This window comes from Peromyscus californicus, unplaced genomic scaffold, assembly GCF_007827085.1.
Source record: "Peromyscus californicus insignis strain IS unplaced genomic scaffold, ASM782708v3 Scaffold_17__1_contigs__length_78620276, whole genome shotgun sequence".
Lineage (NCBI taxonomy): Eukaryota > Metazoa > Chordata > Mammalia > Rodentia > Cricetidae > Peromyscus > Peromyscus californicus.
Window position 1 is genome coordinate 42,113,975 of NW_026294469.1, and position 21,859 is coordinate 42,135,833.

General features: G+C 45.4%; 1 protein-coding gene across 1 annotated transcript in view; it reads left to right on the forward strand.

Moving 5' to 3' along the window:
- The first annotated feature begins 358 nt into the window (after positions 1 to 358).
- The window catches only part of Prdm6 (PR/SET domain 6), a 104,835-nt gene continuing 83,334 nt past the window's right edge, over positions 359 to 21,859 (forward strand). The window contains 4 exon segments of the mRNA XM_052741460.1: positions 359 to 932; positions 1,449 to 1,587; positions 1,590 to 2,096; positions 10,801 to 11,108. Coding sequence (XP_052597420.1) covers positions 1,464 to 1,587; positions 1,590 to 2,096; positions 10,801 to 11,108 — 939 coding nt within the window. The 5' untranslated portion in view covers positions 359 to 932; positions 1,449 to 1,463.

The window sequence follows — 21,859 nt, forward strand, 5'->3', positions numbered from 1 at the left end:
AAGCCTCATTGCGGACAGAAAAGGGACAACAAACAAGCCGGAGACGTCACGTCAAAAAATAAATTTTTAAAAAGTGTGTGTGTGTGTGTGTGTGTGTGTGTGTGTGTGTGTGTGTGTGTGTGTGTGTGTGTGTCAGAGTGGGTGTCTGTGCTGGAGAGGCGGAGACGCACCGGGGTGTCTGCGGGTCCAGCCCAGTTTGAACTTCTTTCTTCCCGCTCCGCTCCCCTCCATTCCCTTGGCCTGCTCTCGCCTTCTCCTCTCCCTCCTCTCCTTTCCTCTCCCTCCTCTCCTTTCCTCTCCCTCCTCTCCCTCCTCTCTTTTCCTCTCCCTCCTCTCCTTTCCTCTCCCTCCTCTCCTCTTCCTCCTCTCCTCTCCTCTCCGCTCCTCTTCTTTCCTCACCCCTCTTCTCTGCTCTCCTCTTCCCTTCCCTTCCTTTCTCTCTCTCCTCCCTCCCTCCCTCCCTCCCTCTCCCCCACTCCCTTCTTTCCTTCTGTCTCGCCCTCCATACACGCGCGCGTACACACACACACACACACACACACACGCACGCACACGCACACGCACACACGAACGCACACACATGTATTTGGTGCTGTCGTAAAACCCACGTGTCCAGCCGGGGGACTGCCAGAGCAGAGCCGAAGCGCCGAAGCGACCGAGCGCAGCTGCCAGCGGCGGCTCGGTCCCGAGTCCTCCAGCGCTCCCGCGCTCTCAGCGGAGCTGCTCTTGCGCCCTCCGCGGGCCTCGGCGGGCCTCGGCGTCTTTTGCTGGCATCCCGGGGAGGGTTCCAGGCGGCGGGGTCTCTAAGACCCTCCACCTCCTCCGCCTTGGGGTCATGTAGCTCGCCCGGGGCTCCCACTCTCCGCTCCTGCATCGGAAACGGCCTCCGGAACGCAGGCACGCTAGCACTGGCCGCTGCTCTCGGTTCCCAGGTACGGCGGGGCTGGATTAGGGTGACGAGTCGTGGGCCCCTCGCCCCGAGAGGTTGGAGGTCTGGGGCAGGGGGCGGGGGGCGAGACTGTCCCGCCTCCCGGTGCCTGGGGCCAGCGCGGCTCCAGCGCAGCGCCACTTCGCCTGGGGTTGGCTCCAAGGCGCTGGCTGAGGGCGGGGGCGACGTCCTGCCTTGGAGTTGTGCCGGAAAGCGCCAGGTCTTGGGGGGGGGGGGGGGTCCCAGTTTAGCAGGGTAGGAGCCGGGTTCGCAGGCTGCGAGGCAGCGCCCGGTGCACGCAGCCACCTCTGCGCCGCACCGCGGCTTGCGAGTAAACTTTGCGCCCGGGCGGAGTTGGGAAGCTGGGGCCGCGGCGGCGGGCGGTGCTGCCGGAGCCGTGTGGGACTCCAGTGCTCCACCCAGGTCCCCGCGGTCCTCCCGCACACCCCTCTAGTCCAGGCCAGGGTCTCTCTCGCTCACGCCGCGCTCCTCCCTGCTCTCCTCTGCTCCCCCTCCCCAGCTCGAGGCGTCGGAGATGCTGAAGCCGGGGGACCCCGGTGGCTCGGCCTTCCTCAAAGTGGACCCAGCCTACCTGCAGCACTGGCAGCAACTCTTCCCGCACGGAGGCGGCGGCGGCCCGCTCAAAGGCAGCGGGACCGCGCTTCCCTCGGCGCGCCCCAACCCCTGCAACCGCCGCCGCCGCCGCCGCCGCCGCCGCCTCCGCCGCCGCCTCCCGAGCGCGCCGAGCCTCCTCCGGACGGCCTGCGGCCGCGGCCCGCCTCGCTCTCGTCCGTCTCGTCCACCCCGGCTCCCTCCTCCACCTCCGCCTCTTCTGCCTCCTCCTGTGCCGCCGCCGCCGCCGCCGCCGCTGCCGCCGCCGCGCTGGCGGGTCTCTCGGCCTTGCCGGTGGCGCAGATGCCGGTGTTCGCGCCCCTAGCTGCTGCTGCGGTGGCCGCGGAGCCGCTGCCCCCCAAGGACCTGTGCCTGGGCGCCTCCTCGGGCCCTGGGCCCGCCAAGTGCGGTGGCGGTGGCGGCGGCGGCAGCGCGGGGGACAGCCGTGGCGTCCCGCGTTTCCGCTGCAGCGCCGAGGAGCTGGACTATTACCTGTACGGCCAGCAGCGCATGGAAATCATCCCGCTCAACCAGCACACCAGCGACCCCAACAACCGTACGTAGCCGCAGCCCTAGCTCGCCCGCTCTGCCCCGGCGAGGGCGACAGCAGGCAATGGTGGAGGAGGCGGGTGGGGTCCCAGGAGAATGACACGGGTGAAGGGTGTGGGGGGGATCTGGGTCCAAGGCGCTGTTCCTCCGCCACCCAGATCACTGTGGCAAAAACTTTTCTGGCATCTGAGAAGGAACGGGTGCCCCGGTGTCACCTCGGGCTTCTGCCTCTCCGCTCTCTTCGGACCTTGCTTCCCAGCCACAAGGCTTTACCACCCCTGTGGCCCTCCGCCCTCCTGCCGCCCAGTGTTCCGGGACAGGCGGGTCACTGGCAGCTGGCGGCCGGGATTGCAAGGGTGGACCCAGCCTGCCCTGATCGGGACGAGGGAGGGACTCTCCGAGTTTCCGAGGAAGCATGGACACCAGGGTTTGCTTCTCGGTCTTTATTCCAACCTTCGGAGTTAACGGTGGCAGCTCATTTTTGGGCCCCACGAATGTCCAGAGTTTTTTTTTTTTTCTTTCTTTCTTTTCTTTTCTTTCTTTCTTTTTTTTTTTTTAGCAGTGGGTCAGTTTTTTTTTTCCCTGCAGGTAGGTATTAAAAGTAAGCTACTATTTATTTAGACGCTAAAGAAGGGGGGGTGGAGCCCACTAAATGAGAAGAAAATTTCCCATGTCAGGACATTGTCGTTCTTTGCGGATCCCGCGTTCTCCGGCAATCCTTGATCCTGCAAATGTTTGCAACCCATCTTGCTTTATTTGTTTAAACAGAAAAAAAAAATTTAAGTTAACATTGATGGCAATTTCATAAAAAAAAAAAAAATTACCTCTTTTTCAAGTAAGCGGTCAAGTGGCTGGCTACATATCAGAACTTCCCAAGCTTTCTGTAGTCGTAATTCCAAACGCTTGTCCTGAGCACAGTTGTATTCTGGTATTTTGAAACAAAACCCTCAATGAAGGATCAAGAATGTGTATTGATGTGCATCTGTACTTCTTGGTAATTTCAAAAGTTAGGATATATTAACACCTAGGGCTTTGACATAGGAAAGTGTTAACTATACTTTCCTCCGAGAACTTCAGACCGAACCGTAAAGCAACTGAGTGAGAGTCACATTGAGAGCAGCATATATCCATCGGTTTTCTTCAATCCATTCTTCATTTGGCTTCTGTATAAGAAAAATAGATATTGAATATTTACTTCGATTCTATTTTAATAAGTTGTTCCCTGTGGAATGCCTATTACACTATAAACTTCTTGACTTCTTACCAAAACAAAATAATATAATTAGAATAGTAATTTAAAGTTTCCTAGGCTGTTGCTTTGATAAACAACAAACAAACAAACAAAACAATGGGTATTAGCCTCATAATTGGGGCTTATCACTCTTCTTGAAATAGTTATTGTGATGGAGATAGCAATTGCTAACCCAAGAGGCTGTGCTGTTTACCATTTCCTTTCTAGCATCTCATGGTAAAACAGTGTTTTAAGACAGGAGCTGCAATTCCAGTTATTATTATTATTTTTTTTTGGTGCTGCATTTAAAAAGACGTGTATTTCTGGGTTTCAGAACATTTTATAAAATTGCTTTGCCTTAATCGTGTTCAAAGATGTGTGTTTCCTCGTGAATTTCTTCCAGATGTTGTCTTACAACCAGTACTTTTTAAAGTGTGAAATAGAAAACTTGGCAGTAGTTCTTACTGCTAAGCAAAATACAATCATTGTAGATTGGGAACACCTTATCAGGCTTGCAGTTACTTCTCTGTGTGAAATCTGGGTTGGATACTAACCCTGGCTTTGTGTTGTGCTATGTATGATTTTTACAATGAAGGGGTGAGATCTAACATATTTTCAATAGAGAAAACACCCACCAATCAGAGAAAGGATTAGGACCGATTACTAATTGACATATGTGTATAAACCGGTTTGTTATCTAGATAGCCTCCCCCACCTTGTGTAAGAGAGAATGATTTGTGGTTTTATTTATTCCCATTTTGTTAATCGTCTGGTATCCTCTTTTGAGTCAAATGGATTGATTCAATGTTCAAAGTGTAGGAGTCAAGACAGAAGGAAGTTAGACTGGTACACTTCACTTTGCTTGCTAATTAAAGGGACGGTTGGGAGAAAAATAGAAAGGGAACGTAGCTCTGGGTAATGAGAAAACGGCCTCTGGTCGTGGGCAAGTAAACTTGGGACTCTTAAAGCCAGGCGTTGCATGGTGTGTTTTAAAGATGAGCAGTGACTGGGTTTAATCTAACTAGGCGTTTCCAACACACCCGAAATGCAAAGACTTAAAACTTCCCAGGGGCTTGGGGTGTTGGTATTTTGGTCCCTTGAAAGGCTGAAAACAAAAGCTTCCTCTCTGTTTCTGTTCCGTGCAGGGAGGGGTGAGAAGAGGAGGCAGGGTGGGGGTGGGGGGGAGTTGAAGGAAGTAATTTTAATTTCTCAGGTGTAGATTGCCCTAGCTTTCCGTCTTTTTTCTTTTCGCCGTTTCTCTCTAAAATTTTTCGTGATCATTTAGCATAGCATCGTTTTGTGACTTTGTGTTAAAAGAGTGTCAAGTCAGTTCTCTTTTTTCTTACTAGGCAAAAAAACAAAACAACAACAAAAAAACCCCTCCTCATTTCTCCCCTTCCTTTTGCCTGTGATTAGTAACGCACACCACCATTGCTCAGGCACACCTTGAGACCCTGTTGGCATGTATGGCAGATGCCACAGTGAATAAGCTTGTAGCTCTTTCCTGTCAGATTTTCAAACACAGGAAACGCAAATTAGACCAAGTGAGCTCCTTCAGTAGGTTCCTATCATTGAACTAACTGCCCGCAAGTGATTGCGGTACACTTTCCACCAAAGCTCTCAAGGCTCAGCCGCTGCTGCTGCTCTCCCCCTTAAAAGTCAAGTGCTGTGTCATGTAATACACACACACACACACACACACACACACACACACACACACACACACACACACACAGCCCTTTCTTGTTGCTGAGCTGCCTGATCCCTGGGGCTCCATCCCTGTGGCCTCTTCTCAAATTCTGGGTAGCTGATGTGTTTCCTGAGACCCCCCTCAGTACTTACTCCTGGAGGATAGTGAGAGGTAGTTACTGGGCATGCCCGGAGTATGTGCAGAGAGTTATCTCAGCAGAGTTAACTTTTCATAATCTTTTTTTTTTTTTTTTTTTTTTTGTGAAGATAGTTGGCTTCATACTGAGAAGGAGGCTGGAAATGAACCTGTTCTGATGTCTAGGCATAGAGTTAGGTCACCCTACACCTTCTCAGTGTTGGGGTGCTGCTCTGTGACCCTTCTGATTTAGGAAAGCACTGCCCGTGCAGGGAACCGTGTTTTGGGGGAACCATGGGCGTGGGAGCAGGGTTGCAGGCTTCATTGGTGGCAGTGCCACATTCGCCAAATGTCTGAGGGAAGGGACTGAGAATAGTGAAGGATTGGTGTTTGTGGGGTTGCAGGGGGCTGTACGGGGGCGGGGTGTGGGAAACTGGGGAGTGTCGTCGGTTCTGACTTTATCCTCATCTCTCCTCATTTCTTTGTTGGGGGTACTTCTTGAGAACCTGCCAGCGGGATCTTAGTGCCAAGGAGACACACCCTCTGCTCAACTCCCGTCCAGCGAATCTGGCTGTTAACGACCAGCAAGCAATTTATTATAGATTTCAGACCTGGTCCCCAGGGAGAGGGACTTCAGTGTTGGTGTGCCGGCTTTTTATATTGTTCTATTTTTCTTTTTCTCACGTGTTATGTGCAGGCCCAGCCCCACCTCGTAACACACATGATTTAGCTATTTTACATCATTCTTTATCCAGAGCCCTGAAACTGAACATAGAGCCATATATTAGATTGAGGTTAGAAGAGGTGGCGACTGTTTATTTAAGGTGATAAAATGGTCCATCAGCAGTAATCTCCATCGATATGTGCCACCAGGAGATGAAGGATGAGGGGACAAGCCACAATTAATTGCCCTATAGTTTCGTAGGAGAGAGTGGAGCCAGCCCAGACCCTCTTCGATCTTCTCTCGCAGCTCCTATTCATCATCTCCGCCTTGTATATGGCGGCCTCGCAGGGGCAGAGGGCGGCCAGGTTTATCTCTGTGCAATATTCTCTCGCCCTCACACCCTGGCGCTCTCATTTAATTTATTAATACAGTCACCAGGAGACAAATAAAATCCACGTTTTCTCCCTCCCTTCCTCTTTCCCTCCCTCTTTGTCTCTTTCATTGGTCCCTGGGCCAAGTCGGCAGGCTAGGCTGAGAAAGCCCCTGGTTTCTGCGTGTTGCCGGCGGCCAGAATCCCCAGAGCATCCCTATGAGCTGGGCCGCCACAATGGACTTTTCTTCCTGGTGGCTGCCTGGTTTCTGGTCCGCCTAGACTTGTGGGTGAGGATGACTGAGGCTAGGCGATTCTCTGTTTTGGGGAGTCCATTGCAATGGGTGTCCATTACGGCTGGGTCTTCTGAATATATTGGCAGTCACCACCCCTGAGAGGCCTTCCTAGCTAGAAGCTGGGTAAGGCTTTTAAACCGAATCCTTTGGAGGCAAAGGCACCCAGTCTGCTTCGCATCACTTCCCGCACACCGGAAGGCAGGGCGCGATGGAGCCCTGGGGAGTAACTCAGAGTGAGGCTCGTGGCCCCGCATGCCGGGCTGCCCTAGGACCCTCAGCTCACTTTGCCCTCCCCCGGGAGCTCTGGACTCTGGGTTGCCAGAAGGTGGCACTCCCGGGACCGATCAATGCATCCCGGCCCCTCAGGGCTTGGCCTACAGGACTGAGGACTGCGACCCTGTCTGCTGCCGCCAAGAAGGATTTACAGCCTGAGCGAGACCCGCTCAGCAGGCTTCCAAGTTACTCTGTGGTTTGCTAAACAGAGGGCTGTGAGAGCAGGAGGGACTTTGCACAGTGAAAGCCTAGTGCGGAGGTACTCCCGGGCAAAGCTTTGGGGATAGAGCCCTACCGGCACCCACACTTGTTTCTCAGATCTTCAGCAGACAGCAAAAAACCCTGAAATGCTTTATATTTCACCGTTCCTAGAATTAGAAGTGAAATGTCAGAAAATAGAGCCATAGCCTGTTTTGCTAGCAGGTTCATTTAAAGTGGTAAAAAATAGTGCATGCATAAGAAAGCAACAATAAAAACTGAGAGCATTCACACCATAAGAAAGATGTGAAAAACAAGAGTGGAGGATCTCTCTCCACTCAAAAGGCCTGCTTTGGCCTTCTGAGGTCGATACGGTGGGCAAGCCTGTAACCCACAACCTCCCTCTTCCCTTATTCATGGACCCTAGGCAGATGGGCTCTAAGGGAGACCTAGATTGCTATAATTCTCTACTCTTGTGAATAATAATTGTAAATTTGTACAAAAATCCATGGTTTTTAAAGGCCTGGAATGCGGTGTGGTGTGGAGTGGTTTGAGGATCTAGCTGGCTTTTCCTTCAAACCTTTTTATGTGTGTGTTTGTGGCTCACTGGCTAGAAAATACTGTGTTTGCCAACTTGTGACTATTTGTCAATCCTGAGAAAAAAGTTACTTGTTCAAAACTTCCCCAGGCTCCTCTGGGACTCTGAGACAGGTTAGATATAAATATTTTCAGTCCAAGAGAGATTTTGTGTGGTAAAAATGTTGGAGACTGTACATAACTTTATTTTGATGGCAATTGGTCAACTTTTCTGGGAGGAATATTTTTACATTTTTATTAAGACTCATATTAAGTGAACTAATTAGCATGGACTTGACTTGGCTACTTTTCAGTGAATTTAGGATGTAGTCTTCTAGAATTGGGGGGGGGTCCCAGTTTTTCAATACTCTACAAAAATGCTACTTTTAAAGTATGCTGTAGAGAAAAATGAAACCTAACAAGTTGAAGTGGGATTGAGACATGAGTTAGCTGCCATTCATTCCAAATACTATTGAAGTGTGCTTCTTGTCTGTGGGGTAGTGGCTGGAGTTAATTGTTTCTAATCTGTTTATCCACATAGATGACGTGATGCTCCAGGTAGACAAGGGGAAGTTGATAGAATTTTTGGCACAAGCTATTAGACTGTGAGTAGTGAAATTTTTTTGTTTCTCACTCTTTTTTTTTTTTTTTTTTTTTTTTTTTTTTTTTTTTGGTTTTTCGAGACAGGGTTTCTCTGTGTAGCTTTGCGCCTGTCCTGGAACTCACTTGGTAGCCCAGGCTGGCCTCGAACTCACAGAGATCCGCCTGGCTCTGCCTCCCGAGTGCTGGGATTAAAGGCGTGCGCCACCACCGCCCGGCCTTGTTTCTCACTCTTAATTGAATGAACCAGAAAGGAATTATTAGTTAAGTATTTCCTGGGGGTGATTTATACTTATTTTCATGGGCGCATTGCCTTTTTTATTGTCATTTTTTAAAAAAAGCTATATTTTTTTTTGCTTAGGTGGTGAAAGGTCATTTTAACACGTCTGCCAAGTCAGACACATTAAAAATTATGGACAGTGGCTATGTATTTTCCTATTGCTATTATACTTTAGCTTCTTCAAGCCCAAGAATGTGGGAGAGACAGAGAGCGAGCTATCCTTGTAGCTCTGTAACTCAATCATGCCAGAGTTCTTTTCGTGGCCCCCAAATGGTTACATCAGTAAACTCTTTCAATTCTATTGATTGAGTCATGAGTTGGTATATAAAATTCTCCTGGCTTTCATTAGTCTTTCAGAATCTCTGCCTTTGAAGGCTTCAGGGTCAGGCTGACTGAGATGTGAATCTTTTTACTGTCTCTAGTTTCTTGGCCCTTCCTTGGACCTGTTTCTGTGCCCCGGAAATGTCCTGCTTTGTCTGCAAAATGGGAATCGTGGTACTTAGATACTAGAGTGGCAGTTTGCTGCAAGACAAATGCAGGACACACAGAAGACATTCAGGGATGACATTTGCTGTCGTTTTTGTTTCTACCACATCTTGGTTTTGTTGTTTGTTGTTCACAAGTGAAGGTTTGAGAGTCTGAGTGCAATATACGCGTTTCTGAATTGCTGACTTGTGAGAGTGAGTGTCTGTATGCTCTCATCTGGGCCGGTGGGTCAAAAGTGGAGCCTTGAAGAGTCCTCACGTTAGCCTGTGTTGCTGGCGGGGAGTGAGTACCTTTGTGTTAAGGAAGGCAGACCTGCAGAAACAAGATGTTGCTTCTCATAGAAGGCTTGAGGACAGCTGCTGAGAAGTTGCAGCCAGCAGGGCTCCTCACTCCTTGAGCAACCTTAGCTGGAGTAGAGTGGCTGCTCATTGAGGAGAGGACACAGCTGACTGGAACCACCTCCGGTGGGATAGGATGCTCACATATCCAACCATTATTATCAAGCAGTTGGCATGCCAAGTGTTCTGGCTCCATTCTGGGTTGTGATTGAATGTTCCTTGTGGAAAATTCTTCACTGATTTGCTTTGTCACAAGTATCTGGGGGTGGTTCTGCAGTTTCAGCACAGATCTGGCACATTCGGAGTGATCTACAAGGGCTAGCTGCCATGGAGGCAAGGGGCAGATGCCAACAAGCCCCGAGGACAATTCAGGTACCCTGATACCTGGCTCTTACCATCTCCACCAGTACAGGAGTACCAAGTGCTTGGGGCAGTGCCACAGGGCTCAGCTGCAGGAGGACTCTGGGGGTCCCCAGGGAGGCTGGACTCAGGAGGCAGAGTTGCACAGGCGGGAGTCCTCGGAGCAAGCTAGCCCCACCAGGGAGCAGACACAGCGGCTCCGCCAGGCCCATTAATAACCCTTAGGCTCTGCGATTCCGACAGCACGATTGCTGAAAGCCTAGCTTCTTGTGTCTGCCTGGCCCTTTCCGCCCAGTTCGAATCAAACGACACTGGGTGCTCTGGAGAGGCATGCCTGGAGGGTAGGAATCCCCTTGCGAGCTGTCTGCCCTGGGGCAAGTTAGGAGCAGCTTGGGCAACAGCTTCCCTTAATGAGACAATCTCATTTAACTAGGACTCAGTCTTCCAGCCTGCTCATTGAATCATTACCCCCGATCATTAAAGAAGACCCTTTACCCTGATTCTTAAGCTTCCTATTTGGTTTGGCCTCTGGGAATAGCTTGCACGTACAATCACTACGGATACCCACACTCATGGCCCAGTTCCTACTTATCCTTGATGGCTGGAGTCCCTGGAGTGGTCGCTGGACAGAAACTGGGACCATAGCTCCTACAGAACGGGGATTGGTGCTTGTGCTCGGGCGGTAGACTAGGAAGCTGCGGAGTCCAACGTTTGTCCCTGTCACTCCCGCTTGGATAGCCCAAGAGCAGAACCAAATACTCAGGCGACTATCTGAGATAACCGGTTGGACAAGAGACAGACTTCTTGAGGATGCAAGGATAACCACACCCTGAAACGCTGGGATAGGGAGAAGGCTTTCAAGCCTGAGCCGGTGAGGGTTAGAGAGAGAAGCTGAAATGCTGGCAACCTGGACCGGAAGCAAAAGGCGCGAGCGTTAGGAGCCTGGAAAGCATACCTATCCAAACCCAACCCTGAAGCCTTGCGTTGAACCCAGCAGACAGAGTTGAGTGTTGCAAATTCCCAGGGTGTGGTGCGAGTTCCTTTCCGACATCCTGCGATCTTGGCGCCCTTCTGGTGTCCCCTCCTCAACAGGTGGTTTACCTGCTGCAGTTTAGGGAGTTTACCCGAGGGGTCGTCCTCCCACCCCACCCCACCCCCGGACAAAAGATCAGGTTAACACGCTCCTTTCCCTCCTTCTCCGGTGTCTCCCACAGGTTGCGACATGTGCGCGGACAACCGCAACGGGGAGTGTCCCATGCACGGGCCACTGCACTCGCTGCGCCGGCTTGTGGGCACCAGCAGCGCTGCGGCCGCTGCACCCCCGCCGGAGCTGCCCGAGTGGTTGCGGGACCTGCCGCGGGAGGTGTGCCTGTGCACTAGCACCGTGCCCGGCCTGGCGTACGGCATCTGTGCAGCGCAAAGGATCCAGCAGGGCACTTGGATTGGGCCCTTCCAGGGCGTGCTCCTGCCACCGGAGAAAGTGCAGACCGGCGCGGTGAGGAACACGCAGCACCTCTGGGAGGTAAGCTGACCTAGCTGAACACCTCGCCACCGCAGCCTGGGCCCTTGGCGGAAGCCCCCTGATGTATCGGGGGACTAAGTTCCCCTGTCCTGTGGAGGGCTGGCTTCTGAAGTTCCTGCAGTGAGGACGTTGGTGGAGCGTGGCTGGCCACAGGGCCTGGGGGCTGCAGAAGTCAGAGCCACCTTAACCCGCCTCGGTTCAAACTGAGAAGGATTAGCACCCCTCCCCCATCCCCATCTTGAAGATAAGAGGAAACAGCCTAGGTGCAGGAAGAGTTACAATTACAGCCAGGGGACCTTAATGCTAGGTTCCCGTCTCCTCTCACAGGTCTCTGTGCCTGGAGCAGTAGAAGCCGAGCGGGGGACAGTCAGGGTAATTTTCTCAGATGAAAACAAGTTTGTGGTGATAAGGGAAAGTGCTTGCCTGCCTCCTAAGAAACCCCTGGGTCTGGTCCTCTGTGTCACTGTACTGGAATGATGGTGAACACCTGTAATCCTAGCACTGAGGAGGTGCAGGTAAGAAAGTCAACAGTTCAAGGTCACCCTAGCCTACACAGCAAGTCTGGGGACAGTTCTAGGTCATCTAAAGCTTTTTTTTTTTTTTTTTTTTTTTTTGGTAAATGTTGAATGTGAGAGACCAACATATGTTCTAGAACTTTGAAAGTACTCAAACCCCTTCATGAATTATATTATAAATCAAAACTTAAAAAAAGTTTCTCTTCTGGTAAAGTAAAACTATACAACTTTCAACAAAGGAGATAATTAAAACATGAGAAAACCACATTTTGGTATAAGTTAATCCCAACTATTATTTAGAAATACCATATCTAAAAAATTCTTATCAGAGCTTCCTGCTTGACTATTGAGGCCCACTCCTGAAAGAGAGAGGATTATAATTAGATCATTCTTTGACTGGTCTTAGCTTCTCACCCCATGGAAAACTAGTTATGAAATACTAAATACTAGAGGCCATAACCGTAAAGGCTGTAAATCTGCAGCCAGGTGAACTGATGAAGGAGGAGCCATCTGAAAGGTAAGATTCTTAATTGTCAGGGCCTTACTGTTCATGTGGACTCTAGGGCTCCAGTATAGTGCTATTTCAGCAACAGCATGCTTCCTGGTTACATATGGCTCAATGGCTTGCCAATGTGATCATTTTTGTGGGGAGCTGTTCCAACTCACTACATAAAACTTACAACATTTAATGATCCACTTACATATTTACTGAGCTCCCTTTGGCCAGCTTCGTATTAGGCCCTGGAGATAGTGCTGTGGCAAACAGAGTTACTGTCCGGAACCCTCACGTGACTACTGGGGTCAGGGGGCTGAGGCCTGTGTTTGCAAAGTCTCCCTTGATGGAGAGAGAATGACCACAGGAGCTTGCAGCCCAGCAGCCCAAGGTGAGGACAGGGCTGTCCATGAGCCGCCTGCGCTATAGTTATCCGCAGAGCTTCCAGTTTCCTTATCACTCCTAAACAGTTGCTGGAAAGCAGTTGAACATTTCTGTCTTTCAGAATGGAATCCCTGAGCAAGGCGGGAAGGGGTGGGCATATTTATGCCACCAAATGAGGCTTTTCTTAAAAAAAAAAAAAACCAAACACAAAAACAACAGTAAAAATTCAGAAATTCAACGTCTAAAAGAGGCAGGCGGAAGTGGCTTGGCAGGAAACCTCATGGAAGCAAAAGTTAGAGCCAGTTCATAGCCACACTGACGGGCAGGGGGAGTGAAAGCATCTGGTTCTGACGCCCTCCTTCGTAGTTGGTTTTTGTTGTTGTTGTTTTTGTTTCTCGTTAATTCAGTTGTAACCTCCAGTGTGGTTTCAAGTTTAGAAAGTCCATCCAGGGTCCAGGCATCCACGCACTCTTCATGCTTCAGTGGCGTTATTAAGGCCTCTAATATCCCATTGTTAAAGGTCCACTGATGCTTCCCAGGGAAACCCACAAAGCAGTCGTGTGTGTGTGTGTGTGTGTGTGTGTGTGTGTGTGTGTGTGTGTGTGTATGTGTGTGTGTCCAGATTTATTCTATCTGAAAATGTGAAAGCGATCTGATCCCGCCCTCTGAGGCTTGTCTATTTTTAGACTTTAGAGGACAAAGCCATAAATATGGAAAAAAGAATCCCATAGTTCATTTTTTTTTCCTAGAAGGCTTTGAGTGATTGGGATGTTGGCAAGAAGCCACTACACATACAGGCTTCAACAATACATAATAACATGGAAAACTATGGAACTTTTTTGTTACACTTTTGATTACTACATGATGAAGGAAAAACTCTGTCGTAATTATAAGACTGATGTTTTTTCTTGCTACTTTCATAGATTTAAAGTGAGTTTCACCTATTGTTTGGGGTATGTGAGTAGGGTATATTAGGAAGATATATTAGTGCTTGGCATTAACCGACCTACTAGGTTTGTGCTTGAATGATCTATAGGCTCCTACTCCTAGTTAGAACATAATTAATCTATTTTTTATCATCCCTCTCTAACAATAATTAGAATGACATACATTTGGGGGATTGGAGGAATATTGAAATTTCAACCATGTAAAACGTCTCCTGAGAGATGGTAAAAAAATGTTTCTGACTGGGGTAATTTAGTGGCAGTGACTATTTGTGGTGACAGAACACTTTTTAAAATAGGGTATAGACTTTTATTAGTACAATTACTTTTAAGATATGAAGTATGAGTGGCTGGGAATGTAGGTCGGTTGTCAGAGTGCTTATCCAGCATGTATGATAGCCTGGGTTTGATCCCCAGCACTGCATAAAACTAGGCATTTTGTTGGAGATGGAGAAGGTTCAGGCATTCAAGGTCAGCCTCAGCTACATAGGAATTTTGAGGACAGCCTAGGCTACTTGAGACCCTGTCTTAACAAAACAAAATAGTAAAAAAAGAATAAATTATGATTTAAAAATTTAAGCATCATGATTTATGAGACACAATTATTTGAATCAAATCACTTTCAATAATAGGAAATATTAAATTGCCCTTTAAATTTTAGACTCTAAATTTGCAATCTATCCTGAAAAAGTTTAATCATTGTTTATATCACATAGAGTCCGTGATTGGGCTACACTATAGATCTTTACAGGAAAGGCTTTGCAATAACATTTTAATGACTCACAAAATAGTTATTCCCTTAAATATTATTTTAGACATCTTCTGGGATATCTGAGTGACCTAAGTCAGATTTTCAAGGAAGTCAAAAGCCACTAAATCATGGTTCTTTCATTTTAAAAGTCAACTGTAATCATTATTCTTCTCAGTATTTTTTTGAGTCATTTGTTGAAGGAATGTCTTCGTGTTCAGAGTTCAATTCTTAGGTCCTGATAGCTCTTACCAGGGTTGCTTGTCTTCATTTCAGTATGATAAATAGGTTGCTGATTTCCCTGTTACTGTTTCTGAGTGAATGGTGGATTTTTGTTTCAGTTTACAGTTCATTGTATGGTTGGTTCTGCTTCTGTACTTTATGGTGCACATGGAGGTTTATGATGCAAACAAACAGATTCACACTTAGTTGCTCCTTTTGATGATTCATGAAAAGCTTCATTCATAGAAGAACTTTCAGATGTATGATGTGCATTACCATGGAGAATTTGTAAGGATGCTGTCACTTTCTGGGTTAACTATTTTCATTATGTATATTTCCAATGATTCAAAATGCAGCAACTTAAAGACATTAAGCACCATTGCGCACTTCAGCATGATTTGAGTCTTTAGGTATTTATGAGGAGAGATTTTCTTTTCTTCAGTTCTCCCCCCACCCCACCTCCCTCCGCTAATGATCTAAGGTTATTAACTTTTTTTTTTCCAGTTTAAAGAGATTAGCAATAAAAAAAAAACAACCAAAATTACTCTTTTTTTCTATTTGGCCAGTTTCTTTTCGGATTATAATTTTAATATGTTTTGAAAAATAACAACTTTAGATCCTTTAAAACAAAAACATTACAGAGAACATTAAGCAGCCCTTCAGTTACATACATTGATTCTAACAAGACCTGGACACAGGCTTTAGTTCTATTTAGATGTTCTGGGCAGAAATCTTTCTGACCATTCAGTGAAAACAGACTCTTTCTCAGCAGTTAGGACTCAGAGATGGGAGTGAGATAACTTTATCCTAATGTGTTTTCTGATGAAGAAGTGAAAAGGCACATTTGATTCCAACATTTATGAAAACATTATCTTGGTTATTAATGTGTTCTTTTTTCCCTTGAAAGAAATTAATCTAGTTGTATATGGTTTCCTCTTTCTGCTTAACATCAGAATTTAATATGACTAGACCTGAGGAATGCACACAGTGTATACTTAAGATTCTGCTGGAATAAAATACAGAAGTTTAAAATAAAGTTACAATCTAAGATAAGCTAGGATTATACCTTTCAAGCCAAGGTCTGTTTTGACAAGAAATTTTAGCAACATGACAAAGTAAATTGTACCCATTTTCAACTTAATTCCCCCCCCCCCCCCCCCCCCCCCCCGCACGCTAATTGAGATAATGTAGCGGCTTATTAGGATTACAGCAGTCAAGGTGCTAGAGGGGAATTTAATTTTAAATGACCCGTCTCCCCCTTGGTTGAGTAAGTCTGAAGCTTTCATTTTCACTGCATGCTATTGAAAGATTAGCTGTTTTTCTTCAGAAAACTCAAAAAAGATAGCATAACCTGGGCTTTTTTGTGGTTTGATTTTGTGCCATAATATTTTAGACACAATAAGAGTTCTGCTTAAAGTAAACGGTCTAATTTTTGATCATTACCATTTAGCTTAAGTCAAAAAGTATTAATGAAAACCAATATTAAACATATATTTCATGCTGCTAAATGACTCTATCAGATATATACATATACACACATACATACATATATATTTAGGTGTGAAAATCATTTTGAATCAATACTTTTATATTAAGTTAAAAATCACTTAAAATTGTTCAGTGATACTATTGTAACTGTAAATGCCATATTTTGTGTTACACACTGTCTCATATTGGCCCGATTCACAAGACACCAAGACACCATGGGAAGACAGGTTCTATACATTTTGTGGCTGTCACGTTACAGTGACGTGAAAATCGTATTTTCAGCAATTTATCATTTAGTATACTGCTCCACCTATCAATTTAGTTGTAAGTAAGTCAATTTCACAAAATTCAAGTAATTTCTTCCTTAAAAATGAACTATTGCTATGTCCTTGTTATGTTTCCAATCATGCATCCTAACAGCTGGCATACCTCCCTGGTTTTGCCTCATTTGATTTGAAGATGTCTTTTATAGTGGTGCTCGTTTGATAGAGTGAGAGAGTTTTGTAGTTTTACGTAAACTGTAAAACCATCTGCTGCCTCTTGGAATGGTTTCCAGTACTGTGTTAAAAAATCAAAGATGTAATACTTCATGTTGGCCCTGACAGAGTCTCTTTAAAGTCACAGCCCTTTAGGTTGAGGCCTCAGATTCTTCTTGATTTTCCAAATCCCTAAAAGACTGAGCTTAAAAAACAAAACTTTAAAAACCTATTTGGAAATCCTCGCATTGGCGAGGTTTCATCTAAACATGCATTTGACATGGTGTATGTGTTAGGAGTAAATACCTTATAAAGCTGATGTATTCTGTGCATCCAGGACTGTTTTTCTCATTTTATTTATTATTTGGAAATTGGCTTTTTTACTGAGATCATTTTGTCCATGGGAAGAAAAAGATTCATAGGTATTTCTTGTTCCTAAACGGCATTATCTTCTTCTGTCACATATTATTTTTTATTCCTTTGCCTTAGTAGCAGAATGTAGAAAGCAAAATGGGAATCTAAGAGGTTACTCTGAAGATGAAATCTGTCTCTCCCATCACACAGCATGCCAGCAGGTGATCTGATGGAAACATTATCCTCAGAAACTGACAGGGGTGCCAACTCATTCCCCTGTGCAAATTACAGCAATTTTAATTGTTTGTGGAAAAGCTATGTTTCACCTTAGAGTCACAGACAGTTGTGGTGTGGTTTTGTGGGTTAGACACTTTCAATCCAGTGGGAAATCCTGCACCTTATTTAGCTGGGGAATCATTCCCGCAGTAGAGAGGTCCTCTTTTCTCCAGCGATGCCTGTGAGACGTTGGTGGCGTGCAGTTGTTCCGAAGGCAGTTGTATATAAAATAGGAGCCTGCCTCTCTTTTGCTTTCTTTCTGTTTCAGAACCATATATGCTCCAAGATTTCATGAGTTCAGACATTCCTTGTGTATTTATAAAGGAAACACAGACTCTGGTGTAAGTACTTAGCAATAAAGCGGGAGAAGCCAGGTCCCCAGTATCCTTTTCCTGGTGAGCGTTTACCACCTCGCTCAGATAAGTTACAGAATTCCATTATCCAAATTGTTACACATGTGTGACAGAGGTTGACCTTTTGTCATGTCAGTCCTCTTTGTGCAGGCCCCAGGCTCCAGCCTAATGGCTCAAACCCTGATTTACTCACTGTAATAAGGGCAGGAGGTCAAGCTTGTCGGCTGCCTGTTCGTACTCTTCTCGGAGCCAGGCTGAAGGCTGTTAACACAAAGCTTTTCAAAGTGAATTTACAAGCAGCAGCACTGACAGAGGCCAATCAGTGCACCATAAATGTCAGGTTAGTGAGACTGAGCAGTAAGTAAGGCACTGACAGTACACTATTGGCCGGAATCAATTGGCCAAGGATTAACCAAGACGAGTAATCTATGTGTGGAGGGCTTAGGGGAGAAGTGTGCTAAGTGTGCAGCCTGGCTTTTCAGGTGGACTCTGGAGATCCACCTGTTAGTGGGCGAGTGAGGATTGGGACGGCATACATCTACGTTAGCACAACCAGGAGCATCCTCACTGGCGTGATTCACTATTTGGGAGATTAGCATGGGGTGGAGCCTCCAGACTCTGAGACTTGGTGGTTAAAAAACAAACTGACCCAGCATTAGGCAGAAAGGAGAGAGAAACTGTCGTGATATGGGCTGTCAGAGGTTCCCACTGTGTTACGCTTCCATTCGTTACAAGGTCATTCATTCAGATTCCAAAACTGTAATGGTTTTCATAAACACGCAGACACGAACACGCCTTGCTCATTTGCTCCTCGCGAGGCTCCTCCGGAGCCTGGAACTTTTGTGGAAGTCACCAATGAGTGATCACGACTTGAGGGTCTGAATATCCATGAGATGTGGTTTCCCTACCAGACGGAATGTTTTTATCATTTTGTGCCCTGACAGCCCAGACAACAATTCATTGAGCTCTGAAGACATCAGCATTAAAATGGAGGAATCCATTAAAATGCCCTATGCAAGGATTTATAAATTAGGCGATTTCCTTGATTATTGCAATCATTTACAAAATTGATTGTTCCAGTGTGGTATAGACAGATTTTAGCAATGATCATTGACAGCCAGCACATTGTCTGATATCTATAGCTGCTGATCACTAAAGTAGGTCACTATGCCCCCACCCTGCTGTTCCTGCTCTCAAGGTCAGGCAGACTTGCTAGGAAGCTTCAATTATCTCCAGGAGAGACCCACCTAGGCTGTGAGAGGAAGCGCAGGTTGTTTTCAAGGTTACAGAGTTGTCCATTTATTAATTCTTTTCAAGACACCATCACAGTGTGTTGTTTAGCCTGGCCTGACACTCACTCCTCCTACCTCAGCCTCCTGACTTCGTAGCATTAGTTTTAGATTTTAATCTGTTTTAGAGAGGGTATTGAAACCACCCATATGAATCAGATCAGCTGCCTGTGTCTTTGATATGATGCCCATTTCAAAGGAAATAACTTTTGCAAATTGCAGCTGTAAAGTATTTGTTTGACTAAAGATATGAACGTCAATAATGGGTTGTATTTGTTGGTCCTCAGACTTCTAATTATCCAATAGATATATCGTAGAGTTGCTGGGTTTTAGGTCAATTAATCCTGGAAGGTATAATAAAGATGTTGTTACAAAGTGTGAAATGCTCAAAATGCAGCAGATTTTTCTATACAAGCGTGCACATGAGTTCACTGGTGCTTAATCACTAACCACAAACCACAAGTTGCTTTTATTCGTGAAGTATCAGTGATGGGCAAGCCAAATGTGTCTGCGGGGCTTCATCCAATGAAAGCTAACTGTGTGGTTTCTGCTTAGTACGAAATAACCGACTTTAGGACATTTGCTTTTAATCATTTCTCTCTTTTGAAACATTAACACAAACCAAGGCTTGTAAAATAATAACTTCTGAAAAAAATATCTGACACTGCTGGACTTAGAAAAAAGGGAGGAGGGGGCTTGATTTTTTTTTGTCCTGATTGTGAATGCATAAAATTTTTATGTCAGAGCAGTTCTTTATTTTAAAAGGAGCAATGTTACATTTCAAAGAGCTAAGGAAATTGGTGGCACTTTCTGTTTATTTGCCTGTTAAGTCAGAAGTTCATTTTCATTTCAGTCAGCTGGAAAACTCACTGCTTATAACTTTGGTGAAAAGGCAACATTTTCACTGCAGTGCCTTGGCTTTATCTCCTTATTTTCACTTAAATAAAATTTCCCCCGTAGCGTTTCTGGTTTCTGTCTAGTATTAAAAAAGCAATGTGACCTGCCCTGTCTCGGGTGAACTGTGAATGAGGCGCTCGGTGTTTTAAATGATTCTCTCAGGGCCCCCGTACTATTATTATTTAATAAACCATAATCTACAGTATGCAACTGTGAAATGATGTCATGGGATTTAAGCTCATTTTATTAAAATGAACAGTGTTTTTCGCTCTGTGATTATTTTAGATTAAAGCTGCCTCCAATAATGAAGTGTCTTCTTTAGAAACACCCAGTGTAATCTAATTCAGTAGAAACTTCTTAAGTGCTTCTTAATTGGAATCAAATTAAATGCAATCAAGACAGGTTTTCAGCATCTTGTAAAGCACCAGAAGCTTGTTAGCCTACTTGGGAACAGTAATGTTTATCACAAAGGGGCAGTGCTGAGTCTTCTGTCTATCTACAATGTCAACAGAGGAGTAGGCACCCCCGAAACCCTGTAGATTTTCATTTAGAATACAGTGCTTCTGGAACCTCTGATGTAAAATATATACACGTAGATAGAAAGTGACCTAAAAACAATCACACTACTAAGGGAAGCATCAGCCCATTGTGATACCATGTTTCACTCCAGTGATCTACAAAAGGGAAAGGTCTCATTATTAAGTTTTAAGATGGTATACATGGATTTTTCTATTAAAAGAAATGAATGCACATCATAAGAATTCAAATGATATAAAACCACAAACAGCACCGATGGCTTTCATCATGGCCTCTGAGGGAGGGCTACGTATGAGAATACACATTTATTCTATGGAACCACTGTTTTAGAAAGGGATGTTTGCATGATGTCCTTGATACCTCAAACAACATTTTTACAGCAGCACACGGACAGGACTGTTCCCACAGGCTTCTCGGCAAATACTTCAATTGGGTTCTTAGTGAGCAGGTTTTGATTGTGGGTCTAGTCTCACGCTCCCATGGCTGTACCTTGTGAGAAAATTTAGTTAACAGTCTGCAGACTCGTTGATATCACAGAAACACTTCTGAGATTTAAATATGTTCTATAGCTCACGTCCTTAATAAAACCAGAGGCCCTTTCAGGCGTCTGAGGAGACTATAGTGGTCCTTCACGGAGGGGAGAGATCTATTTCCCAAGGTATCAAGATGCTTTGGAATGCCTTTTTAAAATATGAGGAGTTGAATTTATACAGCTGTGTTAGGCCTGAGAGAAACTACTTAATCTCTCCCTGTGTGCTAATTAGAATAATAGCTTAGTGCTGTACAGAGAGGATAAAATATGACTTTCGTGCAACAATGCAGAATTTCTCTCAACTTCAGCTGTATTTTAGCAGTAAATTTCGTCTCTAGTACATTCTACATAGATATAAAGTCGTTTGGGCCTGGTCAGGGAAAAAGGTCAAAGGATGGTACCTTTGAATAAAAATGTCTTTATGAAGCCATCACTATATACAGTGAACATACACCAATAAAGTTTTCTAAGGAATTTTATTATTTATCTGTGAAAACAAAAAATCATATACACTAGACCACAATATGCATCTTGGATTTAATTACTTACAACAAAATCAGGTTTAAATAATGCTTCAATGCAATGTTCAAGCTTGCTCACAAGATAAGCATTATGTACTAAAGAGATATACCACACAACGTAGATAATTTTTAAATGACTAGATGGTGTTTGTTCTTTTATTTAATATTTTTTATGTTTAAAATTAATACATATTATTATACATATTTCGATGTATTATGTGATGTTTTGATACATTTATACATTTGTAATGTTCAAATCAGGGTAGTGTATCTATGGCCTCCAACATTTATCATTTACTTCTAATGAAAATGCTTAATATGTTTCTAGTTGTTTTGGAGTGTATAGTCCAATACTGTCATCTAAGTTATCCAGTTGTAAAACAGAACACTAGAACATATTTCTCCCACTTGTCTGTAAGTCAGTTCATCATGGACATCTCCCTATCCCACCCACCAAAGGAAAATGAGTTCACATTTAGAACTCTATTTCTACTAGAGGGTAATCAGGATGCAGATACTGGGAACATATAAGACATGTGTTCTAGACATACATAGTTTCAGTAACTCAGTGTCCTCCCAGCAACGAGCCAGCTTGAATATGAAATGCGGTGGGAATGGCTTAGTGACATCCGGATCACAAGGAAACCCCAAGGTGCAAAGGCTGCTTGGCCATGGACCTCAGGTCAGGGGCAATTCATTAGGGTGGTTTGACACTGGTATTG